Here is a 19,494-nt window from a genome sequence, read left to right on the forward strand (position 1 = left end):
TAACATTCTAATCTAAAACTAATCTTCTAACATTGATACTTTCTGAAGCTGGTCTAGAGACAAGGAAAATCATGTCTGTGACAGGGCACCATAATGAAGGCTCAATTCACAGCTACTGGACAGCAAACCAACAGGAAAGACATCACTGGTCAACAATTCTTTCTTAATCTGGATTCAAACAACACCCTGCCTCAAAACCAGCCAGTCAAACTGCCAACCCTGTTACAGTTTTTTCCGCACCAGCCAATCCACTCACTTCTATCTTGAATGACGCCCCGCCTCCAACAACAAGTTTCAAGTCCGACTCCATACTACACAGACTATTCAACAATCCTGCAGTTAATTCTCTAGCAATGTCATAATAGTAATAAAAACAGTTTTATCTATGTGTATGAGCAAGGTTTCTCACTCAAACACCACATAAAATATTTTTCTTTACATCTCATAGTTATGTATGGCAAGTCAACTCTATTTAAACTGAAACAATATTCCTGATATATTGTTAAACCTGTGAAGTGTCAATGGCTATCTGACATCCAACCCTTAGTTATCTTAAATAAAACCTGTTCACAGTGCAGTACATTTCATGACACACACAATTATATGACAGTACTTTACTTTTATAAACTTAATTAACTTTACATCTGCAGGACATGGTTACTATTATATACTGTAGATTTGGACCATATGCTAAAAGTAAAAGTGTGTTTGCAGAGATAAAAAATAAATGCCCTGCATGAAAATGATGTAGCTACCAGTTTCAAAGCTCTGGGAGAGAATGACAGGACAAAGGGAAGGCAACCCAATTATTTTAATGTTTTAATTCAAAATGGTGCTATCTACAGGATGAACATCTAGCTATTAAGTGGTAGACAGATCATTGACAATTTGTATGTCTTGGTAGTGCCATAAACTTGTGTTGCGTCAGACAGGACAGTGCTCCATTTATTTATGTAAACTATTGTTGCTAACAAAACAATTAAAATATTATATGAATTATTTCTGTGACATTTTTAGTTTCATCATACAAACATAACAAACTCTAAAATCATCAGTTCACCAACTGAAAGCAGATCCTAAAAACATTCATGGGAAATGTCTACTGCACCATCATACAAAGACAAGGGAACAATACAGTTGACATCTTTTCCTTGTGTCACAGACATTAACACTATCGGTTTAGGGCTACAGGCGATGTTTCAACAACAGCAACAAAAAAGACTGAAAATAAAAGTTCTTCTAGAAACACACTAGGACATGGTGTGTCAGACGGGTAAGGAGACATTGTGTTCAATGACAGTAAATTATCTGGAAATTAAACATGTTATATGTGTGAAAGAATCATTTGTCTCATAGTGCACATGTATTTTTTTTTTTTGGTATAATTTGGAGTGCTGTTGACTAAAACACAAAAAAATGTATGTGCAAATATAATTGAGATGTTGATGTAAAGTAATGTATAGCAGAGTCCCATGATTTCACCTTTTTAAATTCATTAGTAATAATCATTATGAGTAAATACCTATGACTTAACACTACAGTATTTGGCAATGGTAGTATACAATCTGAATAACATTTAAAATAATTTGAAAGATGATACAATTGTACTAAAAAATAAGCAAGTGGCTTTAAACAAAATTGACACCACTACTTGTGCTGCCAGTAATTTTAGATGGATTTGTTTTTGATAAACATTAAAAACCGGCTCTTAGTACTGTTTTTAGTTACCAAAATATTGTGAATAAGGTGTTTTGTTAATGCAGGTTGTTTTGCTTCCTGGCACCAATATGAATTATATTAAAAAGGTGTCAAAGTAAAGCTCAGTCATATTATATTTCCCACATGTGCAGTATAATTTACAGTTCAGAGATTAGAATAGTTTTGCCAAAAGAGTAATGAACAAACTAAACAAATTTACTGTGAAACTATAAAACAGAGTAGGACCATAATAAAAAAAAAGACACAAGTGTGTGAAAATAATACTTCTTGTAATGGAGGGATTCTCTTTTTTTCCTTTTAACATCAATTTCTTATTGTCTAAAAGCTTCAGCAAGAAACAATGTGATGAAAGAAAAAACATACGACAGTGCTATTCTCTTGGACTGAAATACCTACAGTAGACACTGAATGGAAGACAAGTAGAAAAATGATTTTATCTCCACAAAAGAATGCTTACCATTAAAAAGCAGAGTGTAATGTTCTAGCAGAAATATAACTGTTATGCCTGCAGCTGAGACATGAAAACAAAATACAAATCTCAACAGCTAAGGCTTATCATGCTAGACAACAATTTGAAATGCAGGTATAACTAGTCATCTCAGTCTGCCACAGATTAAGTATTTGCCTGGATAAAGACTATAATTGAATTTTTGTGTCTGGTTTGTGCCTTTTTATAACAAAGTAATTTCCAAGTGTATTGTCATGTTAAGCACATCCCAGAAAATGTATGGACACTAGTTAATCATTCTGGTAATGACACAGATTTTTTGGCCACGTGGTTTATGTAAATTCTGTTGTCAAGGAAATTCCTGGTTAAATTCATTTTAATATCAGCATTTCCCAGATATTTAATCCATTCTCTTGTCTGGGTGACATGTCTGGATGATTGGGTTGTTAACACTGATTCCAGAACATTCTTAACCAGATCTACTTCAAAGCTTGTTGATTAGACCAAGGCACAGGCCACAAACTGTGTTAACTCTTTGAAGCTCGCCTTCCAAAATGCTATCTGATTGTCTAGTCTCCTAAGGTGTCATAAAACTTGCCAAGCCAAGCTACAGTGAACATGCAATTGTACCATTATTGTGTTAAAGGTTAGTTTAAATGCTTTAAGAATCATTTTTAATTACATAACTTGTAAACACAAGTTTAATTGTTATTTTAAGTTTCCCAATAAACCTGAAGGGTTTATTGTATTTTAAATGAATATTATAAACGAATAACTATTTTTGAATATTATCCTTTGATTGTATTATGATGTGTTTTATATGCTTGTAATCGTAATTTTGTATAGAGAATGAAACTGAAATTTATATGCTTCTCTAATGAATGTAACTAAAGTTATATTGAATAGGAGGTTTAAATGATAAATGTAAAATCCTTTGATAATAAAATAGGTGAATACATTCCATTTCTAACACACCCTTTTTGTCTGACATGAAACTGTCTATCAAATACTGTGAACCAATGGAAGGACCGACAAGGATTTGTTTACAGTACAAGGGAACGCCTACATTGTGTTATTTAAACTCAAAACAAGGATTTTCTTTCTCTCTGGATTTGCTCTCTGGATTCGCTCTTTCTTCAAAACATCTCATCGCTCTCAACTCATCAAACTCCGAAGTTCTTCAAAGCTGTCCCGGAGAAGATGGGCTCCCTCCGGAATGATGAAAGCTTTTGCCTACAGACTTCATGGAGATACTGCACTGCGCTGCTGCACAACTAAGTTCTACAGAGAGGATGACCGTGTTAAGAAGACTTTGTTTTAAACATCACACCAACAGAATAAGTATTAAACTTATGCTGTGCGTTTACAGATAACTGGACTAAAGCCATGTGCGTCAACTAGATGCTAAACATTGTATATGTGTACTTAGCCACTTGGAAGCTGGCACATGTATACGTAACGCGTGACTGAACTAAACATTGCGTAATGAACTATTAAGACTGCTTCACTAATGCTAAACTCTATGACCAGAGAGCACATCAAGGACAATTATGAACATTTAACAATGTATTAATTTTCTATGAATGTTTTACTTTGTTTCTTCTTTACACATATGTTTTTATCTATGAAGCCTAACCTTTATTCTTCTTCCTTTGAGAATATGAATTAATGTAATAATAATCTGGATTGTGAGGTTTCTTTTTGTCTTATAACAAATACACATTTATGATTGATTTGAAATACTTAAACATATATAATATTAATTGTTAATCTCTTATTATGAATCTAGGGATAATTATGCCAGAATCACTAGTTCTTATTGATGTATTCTGTTTATTATGGTTAATAATTACATTATGAGCTATAATGGGTATTTTCTTTAATGGTAATTGACGAGGACACAGTTGTGACATAAATCCTAGATATACAACGTAAATATGCACAACACTGTCATATGTTCCTTTTGTACTCTCAATGTAAAATCCAATCAGTTTCATATTAAGACCACACTTTAAAGTTTGGTAAAGATAAGCAGGCAAATACAGAGTTCACACTTGATGAAAATAGGATGGCCTTGAAGATGGAAACAGATAGATGGTAAAGACAGAGCATGTCTTATAGCATCCAGTCAAATCCCAGTGAAACCTGAATCAACCAGTCACCAAAAGGACTGTGATTACCATCTAAGCTCCCTACTGGATCTGATCTCCCATCTGGATCTGAGCTCCCATCTGGATTTGATCAGTTACTTGGATTCCTCAATATGCCAAAATTCCAGAAGATTACTTTTCGACAACACCAGAAAAAAACTGGTCAATTAATTTTGGACAGTATAAAATATACATAAAAATTAATAATAAAAAAAGACATAAAAAAAAGATTTAAGTATGCTGTTTTACTATTTGTTATCAAATAATTGTAATAACAAATTTGCATTTAAACATTTAATCCCAAGCATTTAACATTGAGCTGTGTATTTCGTTGTGTACAGCATAATATGGGTTGTAGTAAGTTCTAAGAAGCATTACACTGCTTCAGAAAAGGACCTTTCACACTGGCACTCCCACCCGGGTCCTGGCTAACTGGGTCACAATCCCACGTACCGTGAAACCACATGCCTGGGTTGGATGTGGGTTGACACTCTTTGACCCAGGTTGAGCGAGACAAAATGCTTGACAGCGGTTCGTGAGCCAGCACAATAACAAATAGCCACGTCTGCGTGAAAGTTTCACTTCCATAAGGAACGTTTCTGTTTATTCTGTCTAGATATATTTTTGTTGCTGGAGACACACCATGAGTCGGATTGTAGCAGGGATGAAGAAACATTTTCTCTAATCAACATTTGGACAGATGGTTCAATCGAAAGAAGCATGGATGAAAGCTGCTTCCGAGGCATTGATACATGCATTGTTTACTTGCGTCTGTCACCCAGTTAATGTTTTATCAAAGGCAGTGTGAAATTGCTTACCCAGCCCGCATGACACTGGGTCCTGCCTGGGTAGGTTCTGACCCGGGTAGATCATACCAGTATGAACGGGGCTTTAGAGGAACAAGCCAACAATGGCAGGGTTTCCATATGCTGTTTAGAAACTCAAAATTCTCTCTCCATTGTGATAAAGTGACATAGCAAACACATATCACACACATTCCTTATACTATAGAAAGTGCACAGTCAAATGTGGTATGGCTTTAAAGGGTGGGTAAATCGGCCAAAAATTTTTTTTTTTTTTTTTTTTTTTTTTGTATGGAAACAAGTCCGAAAGCCGTACCTTATGTTCACGAGACTTCAGCACTGAAGATCCCATTTGTGACCTAACCTCGCGCAACTTTCTACTATAACTAAGGCTGTACCAAGCTCTTCTTTATTAACAACTGAGATCTGCTGGAAATAGCCCTAGGAAGCTTCTTTGACCAAATAGAACCAAAAATAAGCATACAGAGACCTAGAGATCTCTTCATTCTGTATTATTTTTTAATGACACCATTTATTCAACGTTTCAAATTATTGCCACTTTACTTTTCTAAAATGATAGTGATTTAAAGTTTGGTTGTTTTATAATCAAGGTTATACAAAAATACAGAAGCCACTACAAATACAAATGCAGCCCTTTTCAAAATAAATACATACAAAGCCCTTTGTGAAGCACAGAAAGCTATTTATTTTCTCCTTTACAAATTTGTTATCTCCGTGTTTGGTCATTGGATAGCTGATTGCTTTAAGTCTACATGTTTCTGTCCCTTAGCAGTAAAATGCAATTCTTTGTGCACAAGCTGCGCATATCATGGACACCTACACAGGACAAAAAAAGTCATGTTTGTACCCCAAAATGTATTAAATTAGCATAGCTGGGCATTCGTGCCAGAGATCTCCTGTATTATTGCTGCAAGTTACCGACAGCACAGGGCATAAGTGACCACCTATTAAGTAAAATCTCTCAAACTTAATTCAAGAATTTACCTTGCACTGTCCCTACAGAATTCAGATTCAGGTATTATTATTATTATTATTATTATTATTATTATTATTATTATTATTATTATTATGTAATGGGAATTATGTGCGAGTAGGGTAGCCAGTATTTTGAAAATGTAGTTCCATATGCGATTTATAAAACTACTGCCTGGTTATTTTACCATCCAGTAATAGGTTTAGATGTGATTTACCATTGCAGACTGTTACCAAGGCATTTTATCTAACCAATTGCCAGAGGTATGTAAATGAGCTTTGTCCCCTACTTAAAACGTCAATTGCATACACCGTCTGTTTACACCGTCACATTATGGCTATGGGACATGTCTGGAGAAATATCAGGTTGTTAGAAATATTGAGATGTCAGTTTAAAAAATATACATATATATTTAATTAAATTACACATACAGTGTAGGCTTTTTGATTTAAAAAATTACATTTTTATATAGCTTATATGCACATACCTCCCTGAAAAAGGACTGTAACCACCAGAAATAAAATCATGATATGTTAGCACACATTTCCTTTCCAGCGTGCAAGAAAGGAAAAGGGAGTGTCAGCAAGCTTTGTTTACTGTTCTCTTATGTTTAAAACTTTAGTTTGAATGACACATGGCACAGAAATACAGCACTGCAGTTAAATTAAAATACAATTCATTGTTAAATGGTGAAAAAATATGTTTTTATTTGTCACTGTATTCCCTCCATTTGCAAATACCTGTACAGTTCATTATGTTTCTCATACACCTTGCCGTACAAAAAGCTTATTTTAAACCAATATAGCTAAACAACACAATACTACTCAGTTTCATAGCAAAATTGGATTACAAAATGCTACATATTTCTTGCAATTGCCATTTATTTATGTCTAATTTTAAATGACTGAATTTCATTATTTTTTTAAACAGAAAGCAATTAACACATATTGTACTAAATTACCTATGTGCTATTACAGTCATTAAAATATATATAAAAAAAAAAATCTGTTTTAAACATCCTTCTTATAAGGCATATGCAAAATTATGCATGGGATAAACATAAAAAAAAATGGAAACTGATTTCATATTTGGAAATGCTTCTTCATTCAGCAGCTTCATGCATCATCACCTCCACTGAGAAGAAAGAGGACCTCGTATAGTCCCCTTATGTATCATCCTTTATCATTAAGTAAAGAGTGGTTGCAAATAGTCTTCGGAAATTATTCTGGATGTCCAGCATGTCTATTTCACACCTGCAAACCATGATCCTGATCAAATTATTGCCATTAGTGCCACCTCACGCCCTTCAGAGACTTTCAGCAAAATAAGCAGGAATACTTCTGGCACATTTAACAACAGCCAAAAACAGATCCTTTGTCCTCCCTGAAGTTTCTCTTTCAATGCTTTCTTCAATCTCATACCCAGATATTTTCATGTACTCATCAAAAACTCTTCTTAGGTGTTCAGCACTTCGGTTCCCCAGAATAGTGATGAATTTTTCCTCATTGGTGCCCCATTTCTGTTCCCCAGCAGCATCTTGCTGAATGCAACCTTCATCGACGTCTTTCTATCTGCTTGACTGCAATAGGACCACCAACATTCTCTGAAAATGCCCACCGGTGTCCCCAGCAACAGCTTCTTCTAGATCAGCGTTGTACTCTTGTTTGAAAGCCACAATCATTTCTTTAACCTGGCTGGAAGTCCCGGAGGCCAGGATTTCTATCAAATCTTTTTCATTGGTTTCTGCCCTTTAATGCATGTGTCAGTTCATGGACATTATACAGGATTGGAGGCACCATTGAACCAAATGATCAGCCTTTCAAACTTCCCATCAAATTCACACTTAAAGTCATCAACCAGATCCTTTCCAAACAAGGATTTGTATTCTGCAGTTTGTATTCTGCTATGTTTTTTGTCATTAGTTGTTGACCCCGGCTGTCAGGAGTGTTAGGATGGCATCTTCATCCATGCAGTCCTTTCAGTTGCTGCACTAAGGGCGTTTGCTTCTTCACTGGCTTTAAACTGGGGGTATGGCTTCACTGTGCCATTTTTTTCATCTGTGATTATGATGTACAGCCAATAGATTACAGATAAACACCTGACAATATAGTAGTGGTGGTGGTCTATATACACCTTAGGAATAATGAAGCTGCCAGATGCAGAGTCTTGCTCCTGTTACGTTCATACCGATACAGAGGGTTAATTCCACGGGGTCTTCTCACTCTTCTGGGAGGATCATCTTCCAAGATATCTCCCTCCTCTACAGCCCAAACAAGCACAGCAAAGCCTGCCACTTTGAGCCACTCCTATCAGCAGGCACTAGACTACATGACGTAGTCGGCCAGTACTGTGGATATCTGTCAGCACCCATGGACAAGGCCTCCAGCCAAATTCATCATCCGTAATTAATTTGTCTGTTCAATTGCAATTTAAATCAGCCGCATTGCGGATTCTCTGTCCTGAATGAAAAACTTGGTTGTATATCTGGTAGGAGAATAATAAAAAACTAAGTGTAGCTTACATTCATGTCACTTCTTTTGTTTGGCCTCCTCCTCCCCTGTTGCCACCTTGCAGAATGTTTTGTCTTTGGGGGAGGTGGCCCAAGAGTTGTTATGACTCGAGTCATTGTCATCAAATGACTGGACTCGACTCCCTGCAAGAAAAGACTCGACTCTCCTCGAGTCCCTGCTTAAAAGACTTGATTCACTAAAGTCTCCACTTGACTCAAGTCATAGTTTTTATGATAAAATAAGTGACATGATCAGTTTAATTTTCAATAACCACAGCCCTTCTTCTGATGCGTACAAGCCCAGACTCTTTATGAGTGAGAGGAACATATGACAACATAGAGACATAGAGAAGAGTGTTAGCAGCATGGAGTGTTAGCAGTGGTTCCCAACCGCCGGTCCGTGGACCGGTGCTGATCCACAGGGAGATTTCAGCCGGTCCGCAAGAGGACATAAAAAATAAAGGTGTATGCTTGTTTCTTTAAATGGAGGAATAGTAATACAAAACCACACTCACATGCCTTTGCAGCCTATTTATTTCAAGTATAAAGTATAATCTCAATGTTGCAAACTTCACTCTTATCAAGTACAGTAAGGAACTTAACAGTGTTTATCGCTACTCCATATATCTCTGACAATAACAATACTTCTGTATACGCATTTGCGTTATAGCGCTACGCATACAATGAAAACGTAACGTAATGACGGCCTGTTATTCAGTAAGATTACTCTGCAATATTGTTAGATTTATCTACTCTCCGTTTCACAAAGTGAGATTTTAATGCTGTGTGCTGCTCTTCAAAGGTTGACCTATTAAAATAATGTCAAAGCAAGTTTCTTTGGACAATTTTATCAAGAAAAATACAGAAAAAACAGGATTGGACAACAGCAGTGAAAAACGTAAACATGAGTGAGAAGTTAATGAAAAAAATGAAGAAGATCAACACTAGAAGGGAGTTGCGACAACAGCAAAGAAAAAGAGATCAGGCTTCAATAGAAAATACAATGTTTCGTACATTAAGTTCAGATTTATTTCATGTGGCGATGAAGAGTCACCCAAACCTCAGTGTTTTGTATGTGGTGACATACTTAGTAATGATGCAATGAACCCATCCAAACTAATTCGGCACTTAAGATCTAAACGTGCCGAATTGGAATCGAAGCCAACAGAGTTCTTTGAAAGAAAGCTTGACGAATTAAAGGGACAGCAACAATTAATGCAATGTGCAAATATAAGTGAAGCTGCACTGAAAGCGTCATACTTGGTCTTACTTCATATTCCAAAGACTAAAAAGCCGTTCACAATAGGTGAGGAGTTGATAATGCCATCTGTTAAAAACATCTGTCAGGAAGTGCTGGGTGAAACTGCAGCCAAAAAGGTGAGTTGTGTACCACTTTCAAATAATACAGTGGCACAGAGAATTGACGACATTTCTCAAGACATGGAAGATCAACTCATAGATTGGTTGAAAAATGCAAAATATTTTTCACTACAATTCGATGAATCAACCGGCATTACCGGCTTAGCAATTTTATTGCTGTGTGTACGTGTAATAAAAAAAAAAGTATGTTTTAGAAAGTTCTAGAAATGCGTTCGAGTTCATCTTTGCCCTTGCCCTATAAGAACCCCATATCTTATATAACTTGTTTTTGTCACGTTTATATAACTTGTTTTGGTTAGAATGTTCTAGGGAAAGGAATAGTTTATTCAGAGGGCCGAGCCTCGAGGGAGTGATCTGGCCAATTACTCTCTCGCATGCAAAAGCCTAACTTGGTAAGTTATAAAGGACGGGGTTCTCCTCTGCTCTGATGAGAGTCAGCCGTGAGGATTAGCGCGCAGTCCTGCTCGGTAATTTCTTGGAGACAGCTGCTTTCTCTTACCAGGGTCGAAAGGCTCTCCTGATCCGCTTGGAAGGGTAAGAATTAGTTAAGTTGCGTCTCATGGATTGTATTGATCTGTGATTAATATAATCTTTGTATGTAACCTTGTTGGGTTGTGTCCCGTTAGGGATATCATTGTTCGCAGTATAGCATCTGTGTATGTAACTGCGTGTGTGTCTGTGTGTGTGTGAAATAATAAAGGACCTTTTAAAATTACTCTGTGAAGTAATTGCCTTATTTACTTCCACATCAACTTCCTTTTAAATTTAAAGTAATTAAATTTCACACAACAGTACGTTTTGAACACAAGGGAGATTTTACTGAAGAACTGCTATGTGCTCTCGAACTCCCCAACCAAACTACAAGTGCTGAAGTGTTTAAGGCTGTCAATGAATATGTGACTGGTCATTGTCTTGATTGGAAATGTTGCGTGGGAATCTGCACAGATGGCGCTGCAGCAATGACCTGACGTCATTCTGGTGTTGTGGCTAAAGTGAAAGAAGTTGCCCCAGAATGTGAGTAAATGCACTGTTTCATTCACCGGGAAATGCTGGTGACAAAAAAAAAATGTCAGGAGAATTGCACAATGTTCTCAGTACAGTTGTGAAAGTGGTTAACTACATTAGAGCCCATGCTTTAAATTCTCGATTGTTCGCGTGCTTGTGCGATGAAATGGGTGCAAAACATAGCCAGCTGCTGTTGCACATAGAAATATCCTGGGGCAAAGTAATATAGAGAGTTTTCAAGCTAAGAAAGGAACTTGCCAGGTTCCTCACGGAAAAGAAGTCTGATTGGGCTGAGAATTTCAGGGATTTCGAATGGCTTGCAAAGTTGGCATATTTGGCTGACATGTTTTCATCACTGAATGATCTGAACCTGTCACTGCAAGACAAAATGACTAGTGTGTTTCAGACGGCAGATAAAGTCACTGCATTCAAAAACAAATTGCAAATATGGAGTAATTGTGTTTCCAAACATTGTTTCAATATGTTTCCAGTACTGCTAGAAGCGCTCAGTGATGCCAATGAGCAGGTCGTGAATAATTTGGTTGACATAATTGGTCAGCATTTAAAATTTTTGAGTGAAAAATTTGAAGATTATTTTCCTACAGAGAGGGATCCCAGAAATGGACAGGAATGGATTCGAGATCCTTTCATTTCAAAGACCAGAGCATCATTATCCACAATGCAGGAAGATCAACTGATTGAGTTATCGAATGACAAAGGTTTGAAGTTGCAGTTTCAAGCAGGAGAATCTCTGGCAGCATTTTGGATAAAGACAAGGCCAGAATACCCCAATTTTCTATTTTTAATTTAAATGTTCTTTGCTTTTTACTTGTAGATTGCTACTCCTGTAAAATGAATCTGATTAAATCAAACTGTTTTGAACTGTCAGAACGAATGACTCTAATTGACCAGCCCCAGGTAGGTGATTTGATTCGACTCGAGCTTGGCATGTCAAAGACTCGACTTGAGTCTTACCCCCTAGTGACTTGATTCGAGTCCCAATTTTTGTGACTCGATTACAACACTGGGAGGCCCTACGAGCCACTTCCTATCTGCGGCACTAGACTATATGATGTCATCGTGTATTCGCTAGTCGGCCAGCACTGCGGATAGCTATCAGCACCCATGGACAAGGTCTCCAGCCAAATTCATCATCCGTCATTAATTCGTCTGTTCAATTGCAATTTAAATCAGCCACATTGCAGATTCTCAGTCCTGAATGGCATGATAAAGGAGACGGTTTTATGTAAATGAGCTGTAGTGTACTAAACATTTTGACGTGATAATTTTTATATCATTAACCTAAAGTGCTGGATTTTAGCTCTGTTCGCAGACTACCATAAGGATCAGAAATCCTGAAGCTATGGTTCTGTTTGAAAACTTGTATATATTATATATGTGCATGTATGATAAATTATGCACTCAAAAAATGTTTAGTAAATAATACATGGATAATACACAGTACTTTCTTATAGAATGTTGGTATATTTCTATTTTTTTTTTTTATTTGTGTAATGTTATGTCCGTGTTGTTGTTTTTTTTGTTTTTGATTCCCTTACTTTTTTTATTAAATTTTTTTGGTGGCCAAATGAGGCAGGTTGCCCTTGCGGTTCTTCAACTTAAAAAGCTTTGTGTAAACCCAGTTTAAGAAAGCTGCACAATATCAGTCGTTATGAAGGCCAAATTTTGAACGCAGACAGAAAGATTTAAATATACCCACCGATATTTCAATATTAATATGGTAATTTGCATTTGAAAGAATAATTTCTCTCCCTAAAAGAAGACTACGTGGAAACACAAATGACCCAAAAGGTACTACCAAAATAATGTGAGAAAACACTGTCAATATGTTTTCCTTAACCATGCTCTCCTGGCCTTGGCATCATTGGATTTCTGGATTCTCTGTACAGACAGAGGCATGCTGGTCATGCTCCGGCAAGCTGTGCTTTTCAGCTCAGCCAAAACAAAATCAACAACATCTGGCTGCAACGTGCAAGCAGTGTAAAACACAGCCACTGCATTTTCAATGAGCCTCGCTGTAATGCTCCATTAGAAATAAAAATAGCCTATGAGCCACTTAAAAGCACAAAATAATACCACAGAACATGGTAAAATACCAGTCTACCCAGAATTTGACTTAGGGCCTCACAGAAGAACGTCAGTCTATATATATATATATATATATATATATATATATATATATATATATATATATATCGTTTTGAGAAGAAGTATGACAAACTTGCCCCTACTCTTTTTGTCTTCTTCATACTGTTTGAACGGGGATGGAGACAAGCGTTAAGGTAAAAGTATATGTCCAAGTCCATCAATTACAGAGAAATTTAACGTGCAAGGGTTAGGAATATGCCTGGTTTAACAATGGACTGTGATGAATGCACTAATGTCAAAACAACAAAGCAAATGCAACTTATCATCAAAGATCACGTTGCTCAGGAGTTGAAAATCTCTCCATTTATCAAGCAGACGCATGTCAGTAATGATGCGTGTCAGGTGTGCGTGGATGCCATGTCTTATACGAAGTACAGTTTGAATTATTATTCAGAAATAAGAAATATGATTCAAGTTTTAATGTTCCAATTAACATACACCATGCTTCTATACCAAAAAGGCACCATGGGCCCAACTGAATTATTGAAGTAATATTTGTTTCAATGTTTGTTTTTATGAGTAAAATGCAGTTTGCTATTTAGAATAGTTCTAGACTGGATGAGTCTGGAAGAGTTTTTCATAAAAGCACTCTTTAAATAACTAAAGTTGAATTTTTATTGCAAGTGCACTACAGTCCAATACATTGAAATGTTTCATGAATACCCAGCCTTTCAGAGAGCTATGGTAAAATTTCACACTGAAAAGATTGTTCCCTTAAAGGTTTGTTTGAAATCTCTTCACTACTCTTTCACTCTACACCTTGTGCAGTGATTACAGTAAAACACCTGAGTCTAAATGTAAATGTTTAGCTTAAGGGCAAACCTGTTCCTAGCTTTGAAATTCCAGGAATGAAACGAGACGCACTACTCAAAACAACAGTATGTAATTTGTTATTTTCTCACGAAAGCAAGTATATCATAAGCACACTTGGCATATGAACAGTGTACCTCGTTGTATATCAGCAGTATGCTGGCAAAATACAGCTAGTCTTACTACTTGGAGGTCCATTTATATGTTAGGAAGGCTATGCTGCTTTAAATGGTACAAAACTGAATTTCATTAAGAAGGAAAACCTACATGGTAACTTGTTTCACTAGCCATTTGAACTGGTTAAACAGAACAGCAGTACTTGAATATTATTTTATAAGGAACCTATAATTTAGGACAACTGGAAAGAAAGAGCTTAAGTCAGATACATGTTTAGTATTCACAAATTTAGCAAACACAATAATAACCTTTTGGTGACCGGATAATTCAGGTTTCACTGGGATTTGACTTGATGATATAATTCATGCTTCTGTGTTTACCATCAATCTGTTTCCCTGTTGTTGAACAGAATAGGTCAAATGTGTATAGAATTTTGATGTAAGCCTGTTTTCCTGCCATTTAATTTTTTCAATAGGTGTAGTGCTGTATAAAGCACAAGACTAAGCATCCACGTTAGCAGCTACTCCTTTCAGTTACAAAGGGAAAATGTACAGCTGTTTACGCATAGCTTGTTAAGTTTCAGTAAGCCACTAAAAATGACAGGTAAGCTTTTTGTCCACAAGGCATTTAACCCCCAATCTTTCAAACAAAAGGCTATGAAGAAAATCCTTTCTTTCTTTTTACTCTCAATTGGCTGTAAGACTGGGTCAGGTGTCTGTTATTTAAAGAAAGAAAGAAAGAAAGACTATTTCAGTCTCATATAACAGGTTTTGATCTTCTTTCGTTTATAGGCCTGATTTGAATTATACTTTGGAGTACAAAGGGCAAGGATATTTAACCTAAATATTCTACTCTGGGAAACAAACCAAAAAGATTTAAGCAGATGCAAGGAAAAAGGAACTGTGTAATTGCACAAACAATTTTAATATTGCATTGTAGCAAGCACAAAAACTCCATGACCTTGTCTTTTATTTGTTTATACACCTATACTTGATATCTTTTAAAACAAGTAAGTTACCACCACTAAATCCTGTAAAAAAAATAAATAAATAAATAAAAATAAATAAATAAAGGCATTATAACTCAACATAACAAAACATTGTGCTGACCTGGTTGGCAAATGTTTTGTGGATTCACCACTTGTCTTTTATCCTGAAACATGGCATTCACTCCATTGGTGGCGGCAACTCCTTCCACTTTACTGAAAGTAGATCCGTTCATCTGATCCATGCCTCCCCTCTTTACAGAATTCACACGTGTAGGGATAGGCACAAATGTGGGGTCAAGATCCATTATCAACTGATTCAGCTGCTCAATCGACTGATCGATGTCCATGGTGGGGGAGGATGGTAACTCCTCTTCCTTGCAGGTGTGGTCCAAATCATTAGTTTCCTTTGGACTCCTATTGGCAGTAGAAAGGGACCCGACAACTATCCCTCTCTGCACAGCACCCTTGCTGCTGCACCCTCTAGTGGAGGTATTTGGAAGCTTGGGCTGAGTCTCAAGCTTGCACTCTTTGTTCTCCGGGGAGAATCTCACATCACCCTCAGCTGGCGAGTATGTATACTGCTGGGCAGCCACCATCTGTTGCTGGCGGACCCATGTCTGTGTGGAGTAACCGCTCTGTCCAAAAGCCTGAGGCTTGGGTGTGGTAGCTGTGGAAACAGAGGGGATTCTCTGTGGCAGGTAGCCTTGCTTAGCCTCGCTGAAGGCCCTTTCGTAGACGTCCACACTGATACCCAGGTCAGGGGCGATGGGAGTATGATGATCGTCGCCAGTGTTGCTGCCGAAGCCATCCGACAGCAATGAGTTTTGGCTGCTCTTGTGGAAGCCAAAGTGGCCAAGGTGACTGGAGTGCTGGCCTTCAGAGGACGAGAGGGTGCCTATGCTGTCTACACTGTGAAGGTCGTGGTTGGGCATCTCATCATCTAGGATGTCGGTCTCCCTGTCCTTGAGCTTTACCTCCCCATTGATGTGCACCTGGGCAGGCACAATGTGTTGCACACCACCCAGCTGGTTCCCTCCTGACATTTCCTTGGAGGGAGCTAGGTTCTCCAGTCCAAAACCGCTCAGGAGGTGATCAAGCTCAGCTTTTTCCTGTGTACTCAGTCCTCGCTTGATCCCCGAGATACGGTCTGTCCGTATTGATGCTGTAGAGTGGCCGGAGTCGCTGCTAACTGACAAGGTGTGGTCACTGTGGTCAGGGCTGCTGGTCACTGCCACCCCATGGGCCCCCACTGGTAGGCTGCAGTCTGAAGAGCTCTTTTTACTCACTTTGGCATACAGGCTCCCATCAACAGGCCCCTGAGTATGCAGCACTGTAAAAGAAAATAAAAGGAACTCTTACAATGGTTAAATTTTTCCTTACTTTTTTCTTCTGCCCTTAAGCATAATGAAGCATATTATACAATAGCAACAATTATCATTAACCACATCACTCTAAGCTGTAACTGATTGTTGGAGCATACCAACATGTGACAATGTATTTAGAGATTACTTTTAAAATGTTAACATGTTCACATTCACAGTCATACATTATGTTGACATACCCCTCTTCATTGAAACATGATATAGCCTTTTGTTCAGCTAATATATAAATTTTTTTTAAATGTGTCTTTTTTATGTCTAGCAAGATAGTAAAACATTGTTTCATTTTGTTTCATGCCTTACACAGCTTGCCTTGCAAATTGATTCATCTGTTCTGATAGTTCCTTTTCAGTTTCCACAAAGCAAATGTTTTCAATTAATAAAAATGGCTTTTAGGCAAAACAGAGGGTCCCAGGGACAACTTTGTAATCTGCTGAAAACCATTCCTTTAGTATACTCCAAATGACTACCTAATCTGACAAAAAAAAAAAAAAAAAAAAGAATATCCTCAGAGTAATTGCATAGCTTGCATGCCAGGAATGTGTAAAACTAATCCTTTCATCTGAGCTAGGGAACCAATTAAAAACCGAACAGGGAAATTACTTTAAAACAGCCATCATTTTATAGAGGAGAAAGTACAGAGGACAAAGTCATATACCAAATGTTTAACTGTTAACATCATATAGCCCATTTGATGAGTTCATTAAAGTCACAACAGGATTACATTGACACTGCACACCATGCAGATAATACACACAACGATGCATTCTTACAAGGTCCATTTTTTCCTTTGGTCTGCTAATCTCACTGTAAAATTAAAAATGAACAAATGTCTCACTGGTAATAAGCTCTAATACATGTGTGTTGTGCCTATATAACAAATAATGTGATTTCTTAATCCTATTGTCTCTGAAATCAGTATAGCATTTATACTATTTAGGTATTTCAGCTGAAAAAATGACAAAAGGCATCCTGAAATCAAATAAAATGTAATGTTACTCTGTCTGACATGGCAGAGTTGGGATATTGGAATTATTGATTTCAGGTATTGTGTTAACCCAGCAGATGCTCTACAATCTGCGTGAACTCTTTGAAACAAAAGTTTGCAGCTTGAAATCATAGCACATTTATGTGAACAATAAAATACTGTAACCAACTACAGACCTAGCTCTGTATGCCATGTAATGCTTGCCTTTCAGGCAAGTCCTGCAATGAAATCCAAATACCAGACATGCAACATAAAGGCACTATATGCTGACACCCCCCCTTCTCCAGCACTTCCCCCAGCTCTGTCTCTGGGCTCCTATTCATTCACCACTTGTTAAAACACACTTTAAATTTAAAACAGCTAGGTAAACACACATGTGGTCTCCCTCACTACATACTTGTTTATACACACATGAAACCCCTAAAACTTACAATAGGAAAAATGAAACCAAACACACATGAATATATCAAGAAAATACGAGGACCAAAAGACATGTTAGTATGTTTAAATAGTTCTCCCCTTTGCTCAAGCAACTCTGGGCAAGCTGCATCTCTTCCCACAGTGTGATAACATTTTTCCAGAGGCTGTTAGCTGTCTTCCATTATACTCCCATTCCAAACACCCCCTCCTTACCTCCACAGTCCCATACCTTTTGACTTAGAATGTTTCTTCAGAATAAGAGTGAGGAATACAGCGAGGGCTGGTACTGCCCCACGATAAAAACATCACAGCAGACCAAAATATTTCAGTTTTCCTTCATGCAGAAGGTAACTGGTCGTGCAAGATACACATGAGACCTTGATTTAGCCAAATATGGAAAGGAGAATGTAAACACTAGGGTGGGGTTTAGTGAGAAGGCGGCATTTAGGTTTGCTGTAATCTGACCTGAGAGTGCCAGGGGATTTTCTCTTGAGAGAGAGAGACAGAGAGAGAGAGAGAGAGAGAGAGAGAGAGAGAAAATATTCTACAATATTTTAAACCTAAAACTAAACTCTCCTAAAAGAACATCCTCCTTTACCAAAAGCACTGTGTGGTACACTGTAAAACTATAATTTTAACTTTTTTTAAGAAATAGTAATACTAGTGTATATGAGAATGTCTATGTAACATTCTGTCTGTGAAGAGTGTCAAATGGGCAAGTCTCGGGTCCCTGCTTTTTCGTCTCTAGGGGTCCGGACACACAAAAGGTTGAAAACCCCTGGTCTAACCTATGTGATCATGAAATGGGCTGAATGAAAATTTGTATTAATTTACTGCAGTAACAATATTAAAAACTGTAATATACAGTATAGAAAACTTTGAATTTGTTTTTTTTTCCCAATAAAACCGGCATTCTGACTTGCACAAATTAACACCAACTGTAATAGAGATATTTCACAGCTTCTCACTGTCCAGCTGCACTTCACTTCTGCTACACTATGACATCTTTATAGCTGATGAAAACTATCTTCTAATAATGCACTAATTATTGTGAAATAATGCAATATTATCTCGGAATAGCGCAATCAACATTTTAATGTATCTGTTTCTTTAAAAATATATATTTTCATTATGCTGTAAGATGGCAAGGTGTATATATATATATATATATATATATATATATATATATATATATATATATATAATATATATATCCCTTTCTTTGTATAAACATATAGTATAGTGTCCTTTGAAATATTTTGTAGTTCATATCACAGGGCCTGTCACACTTTATTCCAAAGTCAAGTAGATAAGGTATAAAAAACTTTAACAAACCACTTAATTTTTCTAAACCAATTCATTAACTGTCTCTCCCTTTTCATAGTCCTTTTACATAAGATACTTTAAGAACTGTATACTCAGCTTTGAAGGTCTCCTCAGTTCTTAAACCTCAGCAGCAGAAGAATAACGTTATGTCTGTTTTAGCTTGACCTGCGGTGGCCCCATTGTTGAAGGCTCAAAATTAGCACCACTTAACTCAGTCTTAATGGCTATAGAGCAACCATTATCAATCATTTATGTGATGGCATTCTAATCAAAGGAGACCACCGATCAC

General features: G+C 37.0%; 1 protein-coding gene and 1 pseudogene across 6 annotated transcripts in view; both read right to left on the reverse strand.

Moving 5' to 3' along the window:
* The window catches only part of LOC121314513 (tensin-3-like), a 154,118-nt gene that overhangs the window by 35,548 nt on the left and 99,076 nt on the right, over positions 1-19,494 (reverse strand). For all 6 annotated transcript variants that reach the window (XM_041247878.1, XM_041247875.1, XM_041247877.1 and 3 more), the window contains one exon: positions 15,214-16,422. In XM_041247878.1, coding sequence (XP_041103812.1) covers positions 15,214-16,422 — 1,209 coding nt within the window. The remainder of the gene's footprint in view (positions 1-15,213; positions 16,423-19,494) is intronic.
* LOC121314514 lies at positions 7,230-8,441 on the reverse strand (annotated as a pseudogene).

This window comes from Polyodon spathula, chromosome 4, assembly GCF_017654505.1.
Source record: "Polyodon spathula isolate WHYD16114869_AA chromosome 4, ASM1765450v1, whole genome shotgun sequence".
Lineage (NCBI taxonomy): Eukaryota > Metazoa > Chordata > Actinopteri > Acipenseriformes > Polyodontidae > Polyodon > Polyodon spathula.